Raw genomic sequence first — 21,332 nt, 5'->3', positions numbered from 1 at the left:
AGGGGAGAGAGTTCAGCAGTCTCACAGCCTGGTGGATGAAGCTGTTGGTGAGCCTGGTAGTGCGGGAGCGGAGACTTCTGTATCTTTTTCCGGAGGGCAGGAGGCTGAACAGACAGTGCGCGGGGTGGGTTGCATCGTTGACAATTGTGATGGCTTTGCGGGTGAGGCGGGTGGTGTAGATGTCTTGCAGGGAGGGGAGTGGTACACCAACTATCCTCTCAGCTGTTCTCACATATCTTCAGCGTCCTCGATCGACAGTCCCGCCAGGCACACGATCCTCCATTTCTGCCACCCGTCCATCGTGTATCCGGCAGGGAAAGTCCCTCCAGGGCACTCGGGCTCTCCCGAGCCCAGACTTCTCGTTGAGAAAAGGGTGTCAATAGCATTCAGAGACCAGTTGATCAAATCCATAATTCTCTTTTAGGTTTTAGACACAGACTGTGAGAGAGTGTTCCAGGGAAAGTAATCCAAAAAAACACGAGACTAGACAAGGACATAAGAACTAAGCAGGGAAGCTGAGGGAGAGGAGAGGAGAAAAATGCGACCGCCTTCGCTGAGAGCCAAGAGAAGAGTTTGTTAGTTAAGTAAACTTAAAGTAAACCTGTGTGTTGAGTTTGACGATATGTTTGTTGGATAGCAAATGTTTTAAAGCTATGCAGTCTATACAGCAGTTTAACTGTGTAGATAAATCTTTATTGCTTATATATACTGTTTATTTATGAATTTATTGTTTACACAAGAACAAGATTATGAAACTAAATTGGTTGACATCTTTGCATTATTCCTGCGAATTCTTATTGACCCGGTTTATTTATTATAGGTCAGGTGACCCTTTTTGGGTTTAAAGGGATGGCGAGCCAACAAGCGGCTGTGAGCCAGAATCTTCCTCCACAGAAGCTTCCCGCTGGTCTGGTAGGAAGTTGTCAAAGACGACGCTCTGTCCCCCTCCCTGAACTCATTATTCAGTTACACTGATTTTCACAGCCTTGCACATCATTCCCCCCGTTTATGGACAATAGAGCTGGATTCCTCCCGTTTATGGACAATAGAGCTGGGACATTTCTCATGGACACTTGGATAAAGTCATGGAAAGAATATACTCCTGTGTGCACCAGTGTTTTTGATAGTGACTGTTATTTATGGGGAACAAGTTTGAGAATCTGTATTATTTGTTCTAAGCTGAAACATTATTCTGTCTTCTTTGTGCACTTTAAACCCGTTTTGAACTATTTTCTTTCCATTTCTTTTAAATATTCCTTGTTTTTCTTTAAATACATGGTTGCTGCACAAACGTTTTGTGTTGTGTGTATTTACTGATTATTGACCATCAGCTCCAGTAGCTGTTCCTAAGTCTTCTGATCAAGTCAATTAATAGTAGCCCAATATCCTAATATTTCATTTTTATTAAGTCATTAATAAAAGCCCTTCATCCGTGTTAAAAACATCACGCTGTAGTTGACGGAGCAGCAGGTCAGCTGATCACAGCCTGGGTGGGGGTCGTTTCCGTGGAAAAATCAGCTGGAGCTCGTAAACAAATGAGTCAGAATCAGCTGACGGGTTTCCCTGACCAAAGTCTGAGGCCTCTGCTTTTTAATGATTGAGATGGATCATGATGAACCAGAGTCCAGAAGAGACCTGCAGGAACTGTCCGGAGACAGTGTTTGGACTGATTGGGTCGTCCTGCAGGTCGACAGTGTTTGTTTTGAGTTTTAGTTAGTTTTATTCTCTGCGTTCAGGCATCCACACATGCGGAAGTCTTACTATTTTTCACTCTTGACTACTGAGAAAATCTTCAGTTAGTCCAACAAATTGAACCGTGAGAGGAAAGTAGCACTGGGATGAGGTCTGCCTCGAGTATGGTGGTTCTTTGGGGCCGGTAGACTCTGAGGCAGAGCAGTTAATGTGCAGGAAGAAGACTGTTGAGCTCATTTTGTTATCGCAGCGAGCAGGAAATGTCCGGAACCCCCCCCAAGGGGGGGCCATGTTCTGCAGAAACACGAGCTGGGACAGCAGAGGAGGCAGAAATCTTCATCCTCCCCCAGAACTCAAAGCTACAGTCAGAGAAGCAGAGTTTAGGGAGCTGCTGCCCCCTGCTGGTCACATCTGCAACACACAGCGTGGGCTCAGAGTAGTGACTGCAGAGAGAAAAACACAGGGAAACATTTAAAAAGCACCCACTTCAAAGAAAAATGGATCAAACGTCACATAAATAAGTAACCATTAAAAAATACATGTGGCACAAATGAGCCCGACTTACAAGAAATTGCACAAAATGAACACTTGGGAAATAAAATCTGTTGAGCATTTTTCTTGGCCTTCAGACAATAATTCTGATTGGTACAGTGCTGGACAGGCAAAAGGGAAAAAAGAACAAATGTGACCCGAGTATTCATCACAAAAGCAAAGGATAACCACAATAAAATGAGTCAAAACAAAACAAAAGCTCAAAGAAAACCAGACTTCCTAAAAATAATTTTATCCACAATAAATCACACAGATAACATAAATGTGGCCCACATGTGCACAATCTCTCATTAGTAGTAACCTTTATTTTTTCATTCCTCCTCCTCCCAGCTCTGAAACAATCCACGGAAACGACCCCCACCCAGAAGACCAGCCGCCCCCTCCTGGCTCTGGCTCCGGGTCGGCCTCCATCACTGTGTCCTGCTTCACTTCACGTTAATCAGCTGCGAACATGAGAAAATAAAAGCTTCAGACTGAGACGAGGTCCCATACCTCGTATAAAATCAGCTTCTAATAAACGGATTTTAAAGTAGAGTTTGATTCAAATCCAAACTGAATTAAACAGAAAATCTAGGAAATAAAAATCAAGTTTTAGTTTCTGCATCTCAGCCAAGATCAAGACTTTAGTTATTTTACATTTCTCTGTATTTTAGTTTTGTCTAAAAATGTGCATAAAACAGGTGCACAGCAGCGCCCTGTGTCCTGCTGCAGAAACAACGACCTCTGCTGCCACAGATGGGTACTGCACACAAACTAAAATTTAAGAGGAGCAGAGTTTTAAACAGACCAGTTATAAACACAGAGCTGGACCCGGTCGGAGGAAGAGGGGAAACATGTGACTAAACCCTTTCCTCCTGCAGAGGAAACTGGAGGCGTGGCCTCCTCCCTCGCTCTCCTCCAGCTGTTTAAAAGCAGCTGGCGCGCAAGGCCCACAGACGGAGACATGACGGCGGTGGGAGAACTGGTGCTGGTGCTGGGATTACTGGTGAGCGCTCACTGCGAAGTGAGAGCGCGAGACCCCGAGGTGGAGGAGGAGGAAGGGGAGCTGGGAGGAAGAGGAGGAGGAGTGTTCCCCCCTCACCCCAGGACGAGTGAGACCACCCCACTGGGAGAGACGGGGAACAATCCGGCCCGATACGGGTGAGTCCACAAACCACTGCCTTCTCACTTTGTCTGCAAAAGAAAAATAATTTCATAGAAAAAATGTTTTTTTTGTTTCAGTGAAACTTTTCGTTTCTTTGAAGTTTTTCTTTGGTTATTTTGGATCCTATTATTTATTTGGCATTCCTGCTTTTTGTTTTCATTGTTTTGGAACATCTGTTGATTTTTACTCCTTCATGATTTAACATTATATCTTTATTTTGCACCCCCTTATTTGTGAGTTGCACCACTTTGTCCTCATTTTGCATCCCCTGTTGTTTGTGTAACATATCATTTTGTTTATTTTGAGTTTGTGTGGTAATTTTGCATCCCATTCTAGGGTAGAATAAATCCACCTCTCTTTGGTGTTGGCCACAAACGTGACGTTAGCGCGAGGCTTTAATCAGCGTTTGTGTCGATGTGTTCAGAACTAAGACGTCTGGTTGGGATAATATTTCCTGCTCTTGTTTCCTGTGGAACATCAGGAACAATGAGAGGCACTGAAGGCTGTAACTTTGGAAAAGGCGTCCTCTGATTCAGCTGAAGCTTTAGATAATCTTTGGTTAGTGTTTGCAGAGCTTTGCAGGAAGGCTGTGGACTCACAGTGAGCACGCTGAGTGTGCAGAGAGAAGCTCTTTGCCTTTGAGGCTGTTCCGCCGTTTGTTTCATCGGCATGTTCAGACACGCTCATCGCTCTGGACCTCACACGCTGATCTGCATCTTCTTCACGTGCAGGGCCTCCTCTTCATCGGCTCTTTGTGATAGGTGTAAAGTTGAGAAACAACTTTGCCCTCTTGACTCTGTTTTGACTGCCTTTAACAGGCTGCAAACACATTCATGAATGATGTCCCCTTAAAGCCTGTGCTCCAGCTGATGGTGAAAGAAGAGTAAAAGTCCTTTATTCAGAGTCCCACCAAGACAGTGTAGTTCAGATTAGAGATGGCACGATACTACTTTTTTGTGTCTGATACCGATATCATAAATTTGGATATCTGCTGCTATTTCATAGTTCAGCAACACTGATCAATCTAATAAACTTAAACCTGCTCCATCCTCCCTATTCTGGTATTTTAAAGAGTACTTAGCAGAAATATTAAGCAACCTAACTAATAGGGTTGCAAACTCCCAGCAAAAAAAAATAGGGAACCCCCCCCACCCTCCACCTCATGATGCTTAATCGACTTAATCAACTTTAATTTGATGCACTTGTAAAAAAAAAAAATGCACAGAAATAAATTATTTTTCAAGAATAATTAAATAGATTCAACATCTTTCTTCTACAGAATTGCAGACTGCACAGATGGTACCTTCCCAAAGGAAAAAGTACTATAGCTTACTAGGGTATATTAGACTTAACAGTTACTATATACAGTAATGGACTTCTATACATTTTACATCAGATTAAAACTTTGGGTGTGAGATTCAGATAATTATTTATTAAAAGCGAGACATTTTAAATGAGAATAAGAAAGAAAAGTATGTCTTTGTGCCCCCTTTTCCCTGTTCATGCCCTATCGGCCCCCCTGGCTACACTTTGCTAGATCCGCCCCTGCACAGTTACCAGCCGTCAGCTACGTAGAAAAGGATCCTGGTGTAGAAAGTAATATTAAATACATTCTAACAACAGCTTATCAAGCTTAAACGTGCTGCTGTTGTTCAGCTGCTGGTTTCCTCTTTCTGGTGCAAAGTGGGCCAAAAACAAAGAAGAGAGACGGACTCGCGACAGAAAAGCCGATCAGCTGATCATTGATCAGTTTCACGATTGAAGTAGCGGCAGGAGAGGGAGAGAGAGAGAGAGGCAGTCATAAGCTTAACATGGGAACGCTTTACAAACATTCAGAGATGAACTTACACACTTGCTTTACTTCTCTCTGGGATAACTTCCTCGGAGATGAAATGCTGGTTTGGCAGCGAGGCTACAAATACACACAGCCGCTCTATCAGTGAGCACACTGCTCCGACGTGCTACGGTTATGAGCCGAGTTATGCCGTGTCGCAAGTTTTGTGAGGTGCTTTTGTGATATTTAATGGATCGGATTACATTTTTTATTTCTCTCCGATATCCGATCCAGTAATTTAGGTCAGTATTGGACCGATACCGATACGTAATATCGGATCGGTCCATCTCTAGTTCAGATATGAAACAGGGTCTTTGGACACATTAATCTCTCATATCTTTGGACTTAAGTAAACATCTCCTGTCTAATTCTGCATGTGATTATTCATCACTTTGGTTCTTCGTGGCTTTGTCATCATTTTGCATCGCTCTTTTACTTTGCTTGTGATTGCGGTGTCTTTGCATCCATCTGAGGTGTGGTAATTTTCTTATTTATGGAGTAACTGCTACATTTTATCATTATTTTACTTGGTTTGTTTTTGCATTTGTAGATTTTCTGTTTTGTGTGCACATTTAAGCAGCTTTTCAGTTATTTTACAACTTTTGGGGCCATTTGGCATCCCCCTGTAGGTAGTTTTGTGTCTCGTTTGAATTGCCTTTGCGTTTACTTTTAGAGTCTTTTCTAAAAGACAACAGTTATATAAGGGAGGACTCTCTGACAGTGAGGATTATCTTACAGTGTTTGTTTTTCCTTCAGTCACATTTCATGATGTCTTAAGAATAGTGGACGCCGAGACGTGGACGGTGTTTGTTGGAGTTGAGACTGACAGACTAAATAAGAGGATTAAATCTCCCAAAGGGTGACTTTTTTTTTTTTTTTTTGAGCACGCTCAGAGGCCTCGGTCATTATTCCGACCCACATCCATCATACAGATTCCCAGATAAAACAGTCCCCCGGGCTCTCAGCAAAACAACCCTCTATTAGCTCTTTAAGTGCCCCCATCAGCCCCCATCACCACTTTAAACGCTGCTTTAATGACACAGGCGGAGCTCTTTGTGCTGTAACGATAACAGCTCCTTTCCTCACAGAGTCGGAGGGCAGCTGACTGTGTACATTTTCATCAGAGGTCAAAGGTGAACGGATTGTTAAGCACTGATGAGGTTTAAAAGCTTGTTGCTTCACTCCAAGAAGAAATGATGCGAGGCTTGAAAGGAAATGAAAGGAGCATTTAGTGTTTTTATTCCACGATGAGGAGTCCTGACTCCTCCTTGTCAAGGCTGCCGACCTTTTCAGGTCCTCTAAAACAGATCGGCTCAAAACTGCAGACGTGCTGCAAGAACACTCAGACCCTGAAATAAACACACTTTATTGTATTTTATTCAGTTTTTTATTTACATTTTCACATAACAAAGTGAGCTCTCTCTTGTTTCTTCTTTTTTTCTTTTTCTTTTTTAACCCTTTGACGTTATTTGAACAAGAGACTCCACTGTGCAAAAGTCTTGAGCTGGCCCTCATTTCTTGACAGTTTACTTCCAAGGACTCGGACTTCCTTCCTGTCAGAGTTCTCCGGCTTCCTGAAGCTCTTCCAAAGTTCTTCTTTGGACATTGGCTGCTTTTTCACCCATTTTCATTCCAGTCCTCGCACCTGAGGGATGTTTTTTGAATCTCGGTCATACCAAATATTTACTTAACTCTGTGTTTACATGGGAAGACTTCCATAGATGCATGCTGTGCTTTTCGGCTGTCCTCTTGTTATAGGATTTTGAAATTATGTGTCTGCAGGAGAAAAATGGACTGAGCGCGCTCAGATTTTTGAATTCTTTCTCTTCGTGTGGTTTGTGTTCGCATGTCCCCAGGTGACTGTCATTAAAGAGAAGCATAGTGTTCAGATAACATGTCCTCGTCATCGTCAGCGCTGTAATCGATGATCACGCAGGTGTGTCAACCTGATGTTAAAATAATGGTGCAGGATGAGAAGTTGAAAGTGTTTAGGGGCTGAAGAGGATGAGATCAGGCTTGTATCTTCCAACACAGTCACATGTCTGAGCCGCACATGATGATGGGTGCAAAACGTTATTTAATATTCATCTTGCTTATTTAAAGTGTGCACAAAGTCTCAGGAGAGCACCACCGGTTCATCCAGCACCGTCTGCAGCCACATTTTCACTAAACTGACTGCAGACCCTCCTGATCTCGGCGGGATGAAGCCTTCACATCTTCCCTCAGGGCAAACTTCACGTCGCTGAGAGTGAGCTCTGTGTGGTGTTATGACAGATCCGTCCTGACCTCCTGCAGCCTCGTTATTCAGATCGAGGCTCTTTCACAAACAGCTTTCAGATATGAACCTGAACTCTCGGCCTGCAGCAGGAACCTCAGCGGCCTCAGCTCATTTTCCTCCGTGTCTCTCGGGATGACTCTTCCTCGGAAACGCTAAGATCTTGTACGCTGACCAAAACAAATGCGCACACAGCTAAACGCGGTGGTTTAACAGACCACAGCTGTGACGCCGAGCAGATTTGAGGATGTTTGGTCCACGATGTTTAAAACACAGTGACACCTCCTCCTTAGAAAATGACTGACAGAGTGAAATTAAACCCACTGGCTGGATGTTTGTGTTGGAAAAGCCCAAATCTCTTCAGGCTGACTCACACTGAACATGTCAGTGCTCCTCTTAAAAGTTCAAAAACACACTATAACATCTGTTGCCAACAAAAAATACCAAAACAGCTTAATAAGCTGATAAGATGACAGCCAGGAACGAGTAAAACTACTACAAAATGCTGTTATTAATAATGCAACAATAATTATTAATAACTGCAAGGAGACACAAAATAACTTGAAAGATGGAAAATGATCACAAGTAGAGACAAAATCTCAAGAGGATGGAAAATAAAAACCAAATGACAGGAAAAAAAATACTATGAAGATGTAACATGATCACAAAGAGACACCAGGTAACTGGAAATGGGAAGCATTTGTTAACAAAGAGATGCGCAAGACATGAAAAGGGATGCAAAATGACTAGAGGGAAAAGGCTAATAGAAAAATAAAAAATAGAAAATAACGACAAAGGGACGAAAGTTTGTGCAAAGGGATGGAATATGGCCCAAAGTTAACCACAGGTCTAATGATGAGAAATAAATAACCAGAATGAATGATAAATAACCAAAAGGATGCAAAATGTCCAGAGTGGCGACACACAGTGACTTCAAAGGGGGACGCTAAATAGATTTATGAGGAAAATGACAGAAGAAAAGCCACTAAAATGATGTAAAAATGACGATAAATATACAAAGTGACCACAATAGCATACAAAATGAGTGCAAAGGGGGAGCAAATGGCTACAAGGATCCACAACTATCACAAATGGACCCAGAATACAGGCACAGGGATTCAGAATGTCCACAAAAAGGACATAAAAATGACTTTAATATGCAGGTATATTAAACAGGTACAAGGATGCGAAGTGATCAAAGGGACACCAAATATTGCTAAATTGGTGGACAATAGGCACAAAGATTAGAAAAAGAATTTCCACAAAATCCCAAAGGGATGCCAAATAGTGACAAGAGCAACAAGTGTTATTGTTGGCAGACATTGAATGATCACAACGGAACAATCATGTCTGATCACGACATGTTTTAAAGAAACTACTAGAATGATCCAAAATGAACAGACTCAGAGGCCAAGGGATGCTGAATGGGCACAGGGATGCAAAATGATCACAAAGAAATACAAAACCTGTATAAACAGATGCAAAATGGTTACTAAAAGTTCTTAAAAGGTCTACAACGTGAAAAGTACAAGATGTAAAAAGAGCTCAAATCTCTTTATCTCTCATTTCTTTTGCGAACACTCGTTCCCATCATCCTTCACTCTCCTGCTACAAGTTCAAGAACAAATTTCGAAATGTGTTCTAGGAAAATATCGTCTGCTCTCAACTATAGGAAATTACAATCATTCATCACAGAAGTAATTCCTGGCATGAGTCAAACATCCATCTAAACAGCTTCTCTGCAATCCAACACAAACAAAATCCCCTCATTTAGTTTCACTTTGTTGCAGCGGCTCATGTTTGTGGAGATAAAGTGTTGAAATGAGTCGGAGGAGTTTCCACTTCACTCTCAGACCTGCAGACTCTCACTCTACTCGCACATTTGAGGAGTTTTCTCAGGATAAATGACAAGATTAGCCTGCATCATGTGGTGCGGAGCCCCAGGTTCAGTCTGATGGGTCAAATGAAGCTGAAGGTGGAGATTAAAGAGTCGCTCCCTGATGTTGTTGCACCGTCTCACACTCACCTGTGAGCTTAGTTTCCTGGAAATAACACGACGACCCAGCGTGCAGCGAGCACAGACGGGCCCCCAGCATCCTACAGAGGAGCCACACTCCCCCCAAATACAGAGATTTGTGCTCTTTTTGCAGTTACTTTGTTTTTGGATGTTTTTGTGTCTTTGTGGTCAACTCTTTTGTGTTGCTGTGTTGTCTCATTGTAGTTCACAAGCTTCCTAATCTGCTCCTTCAGCTCGCTCATGCATCTGTGTTTCAGTTTAGCCTGGAGTCGATCTGTGAGGTGTGTGTGTGTGTTTCTGCTTTATTTGTTTGAAAGTGTGTGTTTCGTTGTTCAGGCTCAGCAGCAGGATGAGGGGAGACTTCCTGTATTGAATTACTCACACTGTGAGGACAGATTGTTGAGTAGAAGTTCAGCTACAGAGGGGGGGATTGTCACATGCTCCTGAATTAAAATGGACCAGGTTAGCCTATTAAATCAAACCTTATCTCAACATTCTTTAAGGTGCAACGAGAAACCCCGAAGACTCTGAGGACATCGATTTAAATGATCCACAAAGGAAAACAGCATGAATGTGAAACACACAACAACCACAAGGAGATGTCAGACATTTAAAAAGAGGATGCACAATGACCAAGGCTGGAACTTTAAAAGATGAAGGAGTGAAGAAATGCCCTTTAAAGGGAAACAGCCACAGGAAGGATCAGGACATTTACGAATGGATGCACAATGGCTGACAGGCGGGGGGGGAACAACCGCAAATGAGTCAAAGTTACGAGAAAATGATGGAAAATCACTACAAAATGCAACCCCCCCCCCCCTCCCGGGATGCAACTGTGGAGGCTTCAGAGGCCTCGTGCATCAAAACAGGGAGTCGTGTTTGTCTAAGACTCGCGTCCAGGAGCGCAGACGAGGTCGTGAAACATGAAAATACAAACTCTGAGAGCTGCTGGTGCCACCGTTCGCCAGAGTCAACAGACAGGAAGTCCCGAGATAAACAGACAGAGGCACACACACACACACACACACACACACACACACACGACCAGTAAACTGTGGACGCTCTCTGCATTCACACAAACTGACGCCGTCCTCGGGCTTCACGCTGTGACTGCTCCTTTCTACACATCCTGTACTTGTCACTGAAAGCCTGAAAGCAGGATTACATGGAGAACATAAAGAGAACGTTTTTCTTTTAAACTGGACTTAAACTGGACATAGATGGCCTCTTTTACTCCTCTTTCAAACCATCTGTCCTCTCTGTCCAAAATGTGAACATTGACCTTTGTCCTTTAGGATGCCAATGTTCACATTTTGGACAGAGAGGACAGATGGTTTGAAAGAGGAGTAAAAGAGGCCATCTATGTCCACTGTGAGCGACCATCTTTGAACAGAGGCGCGGTGGCTTACGTCACCAACTGTCTGCCATCTATAATCCAGTTTTGAGATCTTTTCCCACTCACATCCTGGGCCATCTGACCTCAGGAAATCACATGATAGGGTGGGGCCAGGTTTCACAATGAGCTCACCCGAAACCCTGGCTGATTGTGACCCACACCCGTTTTCACACCTTGACGTGAGTAATTCAATACAGGAAGTCTCCCCTCATCCTTGGCTCATGTGATTAGGTAGAGGATCATTAGGGGGTCCATTGTCCCTCTTGGGGGGAAACTCCCACAGGGTTTAAATCTGGGACTCTCCACCATTTGACCTTAGAACTGAAGAAACTTCTTGGATGAGAGGTGAAACGTCTTCAAGCAACTTAAAGAAGCCCACACGCTTTTCTTTCCAAGCTCCTTAGACTGCACTTGGTAATATTGCAGATCAGGGAGACAGTTACAACTGTGTATGGGATGTGTGTGTGTGTCTGCACGTGTGTGGTCATCTGCAGAGACCGTGTTGTGGAGTCTGACAGCAGTGGGGAGGAAAGACCTAGGGAGTCTCTCCGTCCCACACCGTGGGTGCCGCAGCCACTGAAGGAGCTGCTCAGTGCTGTCAGAGTCTCCTGCATGGGGTGGGAGATGTTGTCCAACAGGGATGACAGCTTAGCCGCCATTCTCCTGTCACTCACCACCTCCACTGGGTCCAGAGGGCATCCTAGAACAGAGCTGGTCCTGGATCAGCCTGTTCAGTCTCTTCCTGTCCCCAGCAGAGATGCTGCCGCCCCAGCAGACCACACCATAAAAGATGGCTGAGGCCACCACAGAGTTATAGAAGGTCTTCAGGAGTGGGCCCTCCACTCCAAACGACCTGAGTCTCTGCAGCAGGTACAGCCTGCTCTGCCCTTTCCTGTAGAGGGCGTCTGAGTTATGAGTCCAGTCCAGTTTGTTGTTCAGATGAACACCAAGGTACCTGTAGCTGTCCACAGCCTTGATGTCCATACCTTGGATGTTCAGTGGTTGCAGTGGAGGATGTTTGTACCTGTGGAAGTCTACCACCAGCTCCTTGGTTTTACTGGTGTTGATCTGGAGGTAGTTCAGCTGGCACCAGTCCACAAAGTCCTGAGTCAGTCCTCTGTACTCCTTGTCGTCCCCATCAGTGATGAGGCCGACTATTGCAGAGTCATCAGAGAACTTCTGCAGGAAGCACTGGGTGGAGTTGTGGGAGAAGTCTGCAGTGTAGATGGTGAAGAGGAACGGAGCCAGAACCGTTCCCTGTGGGGCCCCCGTACTGCAGACGACCCTGTCCGACACACAGCCCTGAGTCCTCACATACTGTGGTCGCTCGGTGAGGTAGTCCAAAATCCATGTAGTGAGGTGATGGTCCACTCCAGGTTGTCCTTCAGGACTGTGGGCAGAATAGTGTTGAAGGCACTGGAGAAATCAAAGAACATGATTCTCACAGTGCTCCCAGCGGTCTCCAGGTGAGAGAGCGAACGATGCACAAGGTGAATGACGGCATCATCCGCTCCGGTGCCAGGCTGGTAGGCAAACTGAAGTGGGTCCAGTGATGAGCTCACCAGGCGCCGAAGCAGAGCCAGGACCAGCCGCTCCAGGGTCTTCATCAGGTGGGATGTCAGGGATTAAAACAAACCCAAAGACGAGCCTTGTGTCTTTTCACAAAACAAAAAAAGAATCAAAACTTTAGTGATCAGATCCCAAAGAGATGAAAACCACGTCAGAACAACTAAATTCAACACCATGAAAAATGTCTTGGAGCAAAAATATTCATGAAGGGATGCCAAATGGTCACATGGGGATGCAAAATTAACATAATGACGGCTATAAATGAATCTTTTGTTTGATCGTTTTGCCTTCTTTTTCAGTTTTTAGTTATTCTGGTGTTACTATTACATTAACCGTTGTCTCACAACAAAAAATAAACTAAATCTGCATTTTTGGACTCAGCTCACGTTTTTATTCTTATTCTGTGGTTTTCATGGTTGATTACTCTTCAGAGAGTGGAAGTGGGGCTTTTCCTTGAAGCTGAGTGTTGGTGGCCACTGAGAAGAGGGCACAGTCTTTGACCTCTGACCCCAAACAGGAATACAGAACAACAAACTGTGTGTCTCTATGTGTGTGTGTTTCCATCTTCCTGTAACGCTGTGGACATCTGGGGTTTTCCTGGCTTACAACCGGCCTTTAAGAGGAGCCGACTACACGTCTGTGCACATACAGCAGAGGCAGTTAGACCGAGTTAGACACAAATATGTAATCTTTCCTTAGGAGCAATAACATTTTTTTTAGCAGGAAAACTGTGGACATATCACACTACATCCTGACTCTGTGTGTGTGTGTGTGTGTGTGTGTGTGTGTGTGCGCGCTTTGTGCAGGAACTGGTGTCCGTTCGTGCATAACCATGTGCAAACGATGGCAGTTAAGTGTGGAACAGAGAAGTACACCATCAAGTCTCAGAGTCCATGTCCGAGCGGGACACCCGACTGTCACCTGACCATGTGAGTGTCTTTGGTTCGTGGCTTCAGCTGAAGAAGTCTGTGACTCATTCGTTGATCATTTTAGTTTTTCTCATTGGGGATCGTGAGGTTTCTATAACATCATTAACTCTCGACCCTGCAGTGTAAAGTGTGTTGATCTTTGCTCAGTAACTTCCAAATCTGTTTAATATGTAGATATATATCATATCTATGTAATAGACTCCTATTTGTGCAAGTAAATGGAGAGTCATCTTCACACACTAAGGTCAATTATGGTGTTCCACAGGGTTCAGTGCTAGGACCAATTCTGTTTACATTATACATGCTTCCCTTAGGCAGCATCATTAGAAGACATAGCATAAATTTTCACTGCTATGCAGATGACACGCAGCTCTATCTGTCCATGAAGCCAGGTAACACACACCAATTAGTTAAACTGCAGGAATGTCTTAAAGACATAAAGACCTGGATGGCCGCTAACTTTCTGCTTCTTAATTCAGATAAAACTGAGGTTATTGTACTCGGCCCTGAAAATCTTAGAAATATGGTATCTAAGCAGATTCTTACTCTGGATGGCATTACCTTGGCCTCCAGTAATGCTGTGAGGAACCTTGGAGTCATTTTTGACCAGGACATGTCCTTCAACGCACATATTAAACAAATATGTAAGACTGCTTTCTTCCATTTGTGCAACATCTCTAAAGTTAGAAATATCCTGTCTCAGAGTGATGCTGAGAAACTAGTTCATGCATTTATTCTGTTTCTTCTTATTAATCTCTGTCTCTCTTCCACAGCATGTCTTTATCCTGTCTTCCTTCTCTCACCCCAACCGGTCGCAGCAGATGGCCCCGCCCCTCCCTGAGCCTGGTTCTGCCGGAGGTTTCTTCCTGTTAAAAGGAAGTTTTTCCTTCCCACTGTCGCCAAAGTGCTTGGCGACGGTGGCATCAGATCTAAAAGCCTCCTGTCACTAATCATCTTCAAATTACTTTGATGTGTGTGTGTTTTCAGTGTAACTTTGGTAGACAGTAGAAAGCACGTTTTTATCCCTTCACTGACCTGGGTCCAGATTGATTTTTCATATTTCTCATGTTTTCCTGTCTCAAAATCCTGAATCTGAAAGTTCAGAGTCAGAACAAACCTCACCTGCATGCAGATGCAGAACTTTGGGAGTCAACCCGCCCACAGACGTGACATCTTTGCTGAAGGTGATGGCTTCTATAGAGGCCGAGCAGCAGTAACCACGGTGTGTTTGTATGTGTGTGTGTGTTCATGTGCAGGTACAAGCTGTCCACACGGCCGATTTACAGGCAGCAGCAGAAGATCGTAACCTCTCTGCTGTGGCGCTGCTGTCCGGGACACGGAGGACACAACTGCGAGGACACAGGTGAGTCAGCAGCATCACCATCACCCGAGTCCACGTTAAGGATGTTTTTGTGAAGCAGACTTCAGTGTTGCGCAGGTTGTAGCACAAACCTCAGACTGACATCAGAGAGTTATCCATTAAAAGTCCACCTTAAGAGTTCCTGTCCTGTTTGGTCCCCTTCCTTTTTGGCCTTCAGGTGGCGCCTGGTCTGCACTCGCTGGCTAAAATCTGCTCTGGTTTGTTTGGGTTAAAAGCAGCCTCATTACATTTATCCACTGCACTTTAATGTGGTTCCAAAATCAGAAACAAGTGAACAGAAACAGCCTGAATAACAGTAACGTATGAAAATGGGTTTTATTTATATTATTGTCCTTTAAATGAGAGAAATCCTTTTCTGTATTTATGATGTAAAATATTTATTAATATTTATGTTCAGTGAGTTTGATCCCGATGCCTACAGTGAGCCTGAAAGCAGCCGCGGTTATTCATAAACTGCTCGTTTTAATAAAGGAGATGAGGATGGAGTATATTTAGAGTTGCTCTGAATGGACGCCTGGTTCTGGTTTCCCTCCGCTGGAGTCTATTTTTACTTTTCCAAGAACAGGCTGGCTTTAGTATCGCTCGGGAACTTAATGTGCTCCAGATTTTCTCGGCGTGTGGGAACAGTCGTGTTTATCTGCAGGAGGACGTCCTCTGCTCTTCGCTTCTGTTTGTGTGACGCTCAAAGTTTATCAGCGGTCGTCTCTCAAAGCTCTCAGCTCCTCCACAAACATGCCACATTATTGCATGATCTTAGCTGGCTCGGACAGATGTGGCTGCTGCCTGCATTTTTCTGTGTTTCCAGTATCTGAGGCACAAAGTCAAAGCCATGAGTCCATGAATCCATCACTGAGTCTCAAATCAGGAGCTCATGAAGAGAAACATGAAAGTCAGTCATTCTCTGCCTCAGATTTTTATTATTGCTGTTCATTTGTTGCTCTGAGCCCTTGATGTGCTCGGACGTCAGCTCGAATATTATCTAAGTTTACGGGAGGAAGAGGAGGAGGAGGAGCGGGTGTCTCAGCTCGGACCACTGCCTCGAGGATAATTAATTTTTATTGACCATCTCTGAGCTGACTCTTTCTCTTTGTTAGTTTAAACTGCAGTTTTACAGCTTGTTCTGTTTCTTCTCCAACAGTCTCAGGTCCTCGGCAGGATTCTGAAAGCTCGACTCTGATTGGACGATCTGAAGCAGGCACAGCAGAGGTCAAGGCTCCAGGTATGCTCTTGGAAATGAAACATTTTTGACTCTTCAGGTAACTCTCGTCTCAGACTGTAGAGCCACAGCGAGCCAATCAGTGCATTGGTCATAACAAACAGGAAGTGGTCATCGATGGTGTCAACAATCAGACTCCACCTCGGGATGATCGATTTGAGACTTTTCCACTTACAGTCGAGACCCAGAACTCAGCTTTCTATCAGATCTGTTTGTAGTAACTCTTCTTAAAAGCTTACAAGTACTGCCCCTCAGCAGGCTTCCTAAAAATGACCAATCAGAAAAAGAAAAAGAGAGACAAGCTAAATTGCTTGTTTCAAACAAAAGATGCACTGATGATGCACCGATTTGAGAAAGAAGTATTATTCTGGACTGTGAATCATGCAAAGCTACTTCAGTCGCATGAGTCACTTCTTCCTATGACAGTTTTAAAAACAACAGGAAACGACCCAAATGAGACTCCAGTCATAAATCATTGAAAATCACACAAAGATACACAGAAATATAAGCATATTATTAAAAGTAAAGTAAAACGAATAATATTAAATGAATAAATATGAATAACTGTAAAGAAAAGATCAGGTAGAGGGAACAATAATAATATATATCCATTAAGAACAACAAGTGAAAAGATCTGGTCATTAAAGGGTGGAGGAGGGGTCCTGCAGTGAGGATGACCTCAGAAACCTGGAGGAAGAATAAGCTGAGAAAACGCAGCTAGAGGAGCCGCCTCCAGCTGCAGGAGGTGCTGCTGCGGTCACACCGGGGAAAACTGGTTACGGCGACCTCTGGCTGACCTGCCGGTCTCTGTTTGCGGTGGTTTTCGACTTCGTGTTTGCTCAGAATAAATTGGTTGGCTCTTGAGTTTCACCTTCACTCTCTGCGTTAATGCCGCGCTCTGACTCATTACCACTCTAACAAAGTGAGGAAGCACCGCGCTCACATCGACGAAAGGTCAAGTTCCCTCCACCCTCCTCTCCCCTGGAGAAGAGGGCGTGGGTGCGCCAGTACCAAGGTCACCCCCCACCCCCTACTCCCACGTTCGCAACATATAAATAAAGAGTGAGTCATCTTGTAAACGGGGAACCACAGACACACTGTTCAGAGGTCAAAGGTCATACTGGCCTGATGAGAAGATTCAAGTTGGTGTGAGCTGATGGAGAGGAGAAGAGTGCAAGTCAAGTGGCTTTATCATCATTCCAACCACGTGCACAGTGAAGGAGAACAAAAACAGTGCAACACCAGACAGTAGAAAAGTGCAACAATGACAGCTGGTTGTGCAAAAAGACTGAGCTTTGTGCAGGACAGGTGGGAGGAGGTGATCCTGATGGAGGACACATTTCACACGACATTGGCTGCAGTGACCTAAGACCATCACAAACAGATGCCAAAGAATATCAAATACACCCTAAATGAGTCCAGTGGGATGCAAAACAAGTACTAAGACATGTAGAGTGACCATGAACTGATGGAATAAGACCACAAGCACGCAAAATGACCGAAACAGATGAAAAGTAAAAATTTGACTACAAGGGTGTGCATAAATGACCAAAATTTAAAGAAAAAACCCCACAAAGGGATGCAAAATAAGTACTGAATGATGCAGAACAACTTAATGACTTTAAACAACCAAAAGGAATGACTACAAAGGGATAACAACATGAGAGTATGAAAGGGCAAATTTACCACAGAAAGATGCATGATGATAGATATTTTTAAAGACGAACAAAATAATCAAAGGGCTGAATGTGAAATTACCACAACAGAATGGACAATAACATCTAATGGACACTGAATGACTAGAGGGATGCAAAATGAGTAGAAAGAGACGTTAAAAGGAGTTTAAGAGCGCGCAGCAGCAGAAACTCAAAAGAACATCAATGAACCGAAGAGAGCGAGTTTTTGGTTATTCTGCTGTTTTTCGGTTTTCTAACTGCAGCAGGTTGATTCTTTGTTCTGCTTTTGATTCAACAGGAAGTAACAACAACAGTTTTCTCAGCTTTGGTGTGGTACCGTGAAATTATAGTACTGCAGGATACATGCAGAGTACATCAAGTATTTATAGCGTGTGCGGCACTGAGAACCCCGAGAATCAAAACAGTCAATGTTGTTGGAAAAACACGGGACTGAAATAGACCTTTGGCCTTTACGGGCTCGATTTAACAAAGAAAGACAAACAAAGAGGCCGTTCCTCACACACCTCCACACGCTACAGTCCGCTCCCACCGCGCCCATGATTGAACCCACTTCCTGCGAGCTGGGGTTGATGTAATTAAATCACTAACACGATGGGACACAATAACAGGAACACCTTCAAATACAACAAGCATGAGTCATCCACTCATAAAACCTGCAAACACATTAAATTCTTTGTGCTGTAGTAGCCTCTGCAGTGGAAGCTAGGGCTGCTCGATTATGGCAAAAATGATAATCATGATTATTTTCACTGAAATTGAGATCTCGATTATTTGACGATATTTATTTAACAATAACAATGTATTGAATAATGGCTTTAAAGATTGTCAAAAAATAATATAAAATAGTGTGCAAATACTGATTACAGTGCAAATGTTTGCAATATAAAAAATAAATGAAAAATGTAAACATCTATGTTTAGTGAACTTCAAAATACTGCACAATATTTGATCCACGTCTGACTCCGCGAACCCAAAATGTTTCCACCAATGTTCCCTCAAATATTTCATGTGTCTGAGCGAACACACAAACTCCCTGAGCGTCCCTTGGACCACTGTGAGCGACATCAGACGTGTGCACTGTGGTCACGCCAGCATCGAATCCATCCAAGTTACATGGTTTATTAAAATAATCAAATCACAGCATTTACATTTATGTTAGACTACTTTTAATTAACTGCTTTAGCCCACTTACAATGAAAATGTAAAAAAATCCTGTTCATGACCTGTGTAGGATGTTAACACTATTGGAAGTAAAAATAACTTGAACTCCAATTTTGAAAACACAACTTTCTTTCTTCATAAAGCTCTGACTTGTATTATGAGTCTGTGGTCTGGGAGAGAGTCTGTAACTCTCTGTCTGCAAAATACAGCATATAATGACCAATGTTGGGCAATTAATTATATAGTTACTACTTCAAAAAAGTAACTCAGTTTGGCAAACAACAAAGTTTTTTGCAGCTATTTATTTTTTTAAATGCAGCCAAGGCGTTTTTTAAACAAACATTTCAAACTATTTACAGAACAATCAGCTGTTCTGCATCAAATCTGATGCCACACAAATTATTTGTGCCACTCCAAAAAATCATTTCTGTCCACTATGAGATAAAGGAGAACAACAGCCTGATACCTGCAGGCCTGACAACAGGAGATGTATCACTGCTGTAACACCTGTAACATTCAGCAGCCGCCTCATTGTTCTGACACACACAACAAAACTATTGACTACACTACACACTAACTACACACTAACTACACAAGATTTGCGCTAAACGTCTCAAATCTCTCACATCTCAGAACACCGCCGTCACTCCTAAAACTTCCCCCCGTTTCTTAACAACTAGATGCCACGTTGCCATATCATTTTTTGATTGGTCGACACGGTACTTTTTTCGACCAATAGGAAAGGGTGGGGGTTTTTGGTTTTGTTTTTGCTCACAGGCTTTCGAGCGTTTTCCTTATAAAATGCCGTTTTTACCGTTTCTTCCCGCAGTAAATATAAACAACGACAGTATTCAGGAAGAAAAACATTGCAGATATTTTTATCATAACTGGTTTTACGTGGCCGATCAACACAATTTAAAAACTGGTATAAAGTCCACACTTCTCCCGTCAGTTGTTCCGTCTGTCCTGCTCACATCTCCAATGGTTGGACACGTTGTCATTAATGTGGCTTCACTCCACATCAGCCACGCCGCTTTGCTAGCTAAAACACCGGTGTCGGCACATAAGGACGCTGTCATAGCCTGTCAGCGACGTTGATTGGCTGCGTATATACGAATGTGAATCACATCATTGGCTGGACTATAGGATAAGGTGGCATCGTTCTAATCCCATACAGGAGCAGCCAGTCACTCACTGACTAACACTGCAAAACAGAATTGTTAAAGTTTTAATTTTAATTTCAATTCAGGTTAGATTTTTTTGTGTGCAACGCAGATTTTCTGTGCGCAGAGACCGTGCCAGCAGTGCGCAGCTTAGAGGGAACATTGGTTTCCACACCACTGAAGTCGTTTCACCTCTTTTCAACCAACAGCATTCTTTCTTCAGCAGCCATTATCCTCTCCTCTCCAAATAACTTCTGCTTAGCTTTCTGAGCTTTCCGAGCTTCCCTCGGGTCCTCTTAATTGTTGTGACGTGTGTTCAAAACGCAGAGAGGTGCGCTCCATTTGCCACACGGAGCAGCGCGAGAGTAAAGCACGAGGGAGGTGCTAATAATCGGCTCAGTCATTTTTAATGATCGTTGAAAACCCAGATCGTAATCGAGATTAAAATTCGATTCATTGAGCAGCCCTAGTGGCAGCTAATGCACGTGTGTCCAGCTTTTTAAAGAGAGGAGAGATTAAGACTTTAAATCAACAAATCGAGCCATGAATCACTGAATCACCTCTCAATGGTCTTAAAAATGATAAGTGAGACGAGATTACAGTTTTGTTTTAGAACAGCAGCTATCGGTTAAATGATCAGTTATCAGTTTCTTCAGCTCCACAAATATATAAAAATAAATTCAGAGAAAAGAGAAGTATCAAATGTTCACACTTAAGAAGCTAAAACAAACAAATCTTTGGAGATTTTTCTTAAAAGTGACCAAAATAACTATTCAACCGTCCAAAGACGCAAATACAGCGACTCACATTCGCTTACTGTACTTATTCTTTGGTTTCTTTAGTCCACTGCAGATCAGATGGAAGCAGACACATGAGTGTCCCCAGTAGGATAATGTTTGCACCCAACCTGATGTAAAGTATCGCTGAGGAAGATAAATCTAAAGTTTCAGACCTTCCTGGTTAGATGCATGAATGAGGTGATGCAGGCAGAGAGTTCAAGAAATTGAAGGAGAAACTCTCTGAACTGAATCGAGTTCATTCATGATGACAGCAGTCAGACGGATGAAAAGAAATCGTATAGAACCAAAAATATGCAACCAGAGGGATGCAAAATGGGCACAAAAGAATGGAAAATTACTTTAAAATCACACAAAAGAGGCACAGATCCTCGACTACATCAAGGGGATGTGAAATGATTACAGAGGGATGCTGGGGGGATCCTGGGGGTGGGATGGAGGCAGACCTGCTGTGGCGCTCCCTGAAAGAGATGCAAGACCAGGAACACTCTACAGAGGAATAACGATGA

The 21,332-nt window shown here is 43.4% G+C and overlaps 1 protein-coding gene and 1 long non-coding RNA gene across 5 annotated transcripts in view; one reads left to right on the top strand and one right to left on the bottom strand.

Moving 5' to 3' along the window:
• Positions 1-1,385: 1,385 nt before the first annotated feature.
• Positions 1,386-20,254, bottom strand: LOC102075656 (uncharacterized). 3 transcript variants are annotated; one of them, XR_267549.4, is made up of 4 exons: positions 20,219-20,254; positions 2,546-2,687; positions 2,258-2,345; positions 1,386-2,135 (listed from the first exon to the last, which is right to left on the bottom strand). It is a non-coding gene; the product is annotated as an uncharacterized LOC102075656 (long non-coding RNA). The 3 variants fall into 3 exon arrangements; XR_003213642.1 differs by lacking the exon at positions 20,219-20,254 and adding an exon at positions 5,237-5,275; XR_003213641.1 differs by lacking the exon at positions 20,219-20,254 and adding an exon at positions 3,988-4,335.
• mmrn2a (multimerin 2a) overlaps positions 3,141-21,332 on the top strand; it is a 37,857-nt gene continuing 19,665 nt past the window's right edge. Inside the window, exons 1-4 of one of the 2 annotated variants that reach the window (XM_013265547.3) lie at positions 3,141-3,384; positions 13,286-13,408; positions 14,665-14,771; positions 15,928-16,008. In XM_013265547.3, the coding sequence (XP_013121001.1) occupies positions 3,188-3,384; positions 13,286-13,408; positions 14,665-14,771; positions 15,928-16,008 (508 nt within the window). In that variant the 5' untranslated portion in view covers positions 3,141-3,187. The remainder of the gene's footprint in view (positions 3,385-13,285; positions 13,409-14,664; positions 14,772-15,927; positions 16,009-21,332) is intronic. The other variant, XM_005462200.4, reaches the window with a different exon arrangement.

The sequence above is a fragment of the Oreochromis niloticus genome, linkage group LG13 (assembly GCF_001858045.2).
Source record: "Oreochromis niloticus isolate F11D_XX linkage group LG13, O_niloticus_UMD_NMBU, whole genome shotgun sequence".
In the NCBI taxonomy this organism is placed as follows: domain Eukaryota; kingdom Metazoa; phylum Chordata; class Actinopteri; order Cichliformes; family Cichlidae; genus Oreochromis; species Oreochromis niloticus.
The sequence above is the reverse complement of the archived record's forward strand: the minus strand, read 5'-3'. Positions and strand labels throughout refer to the sequence as shown.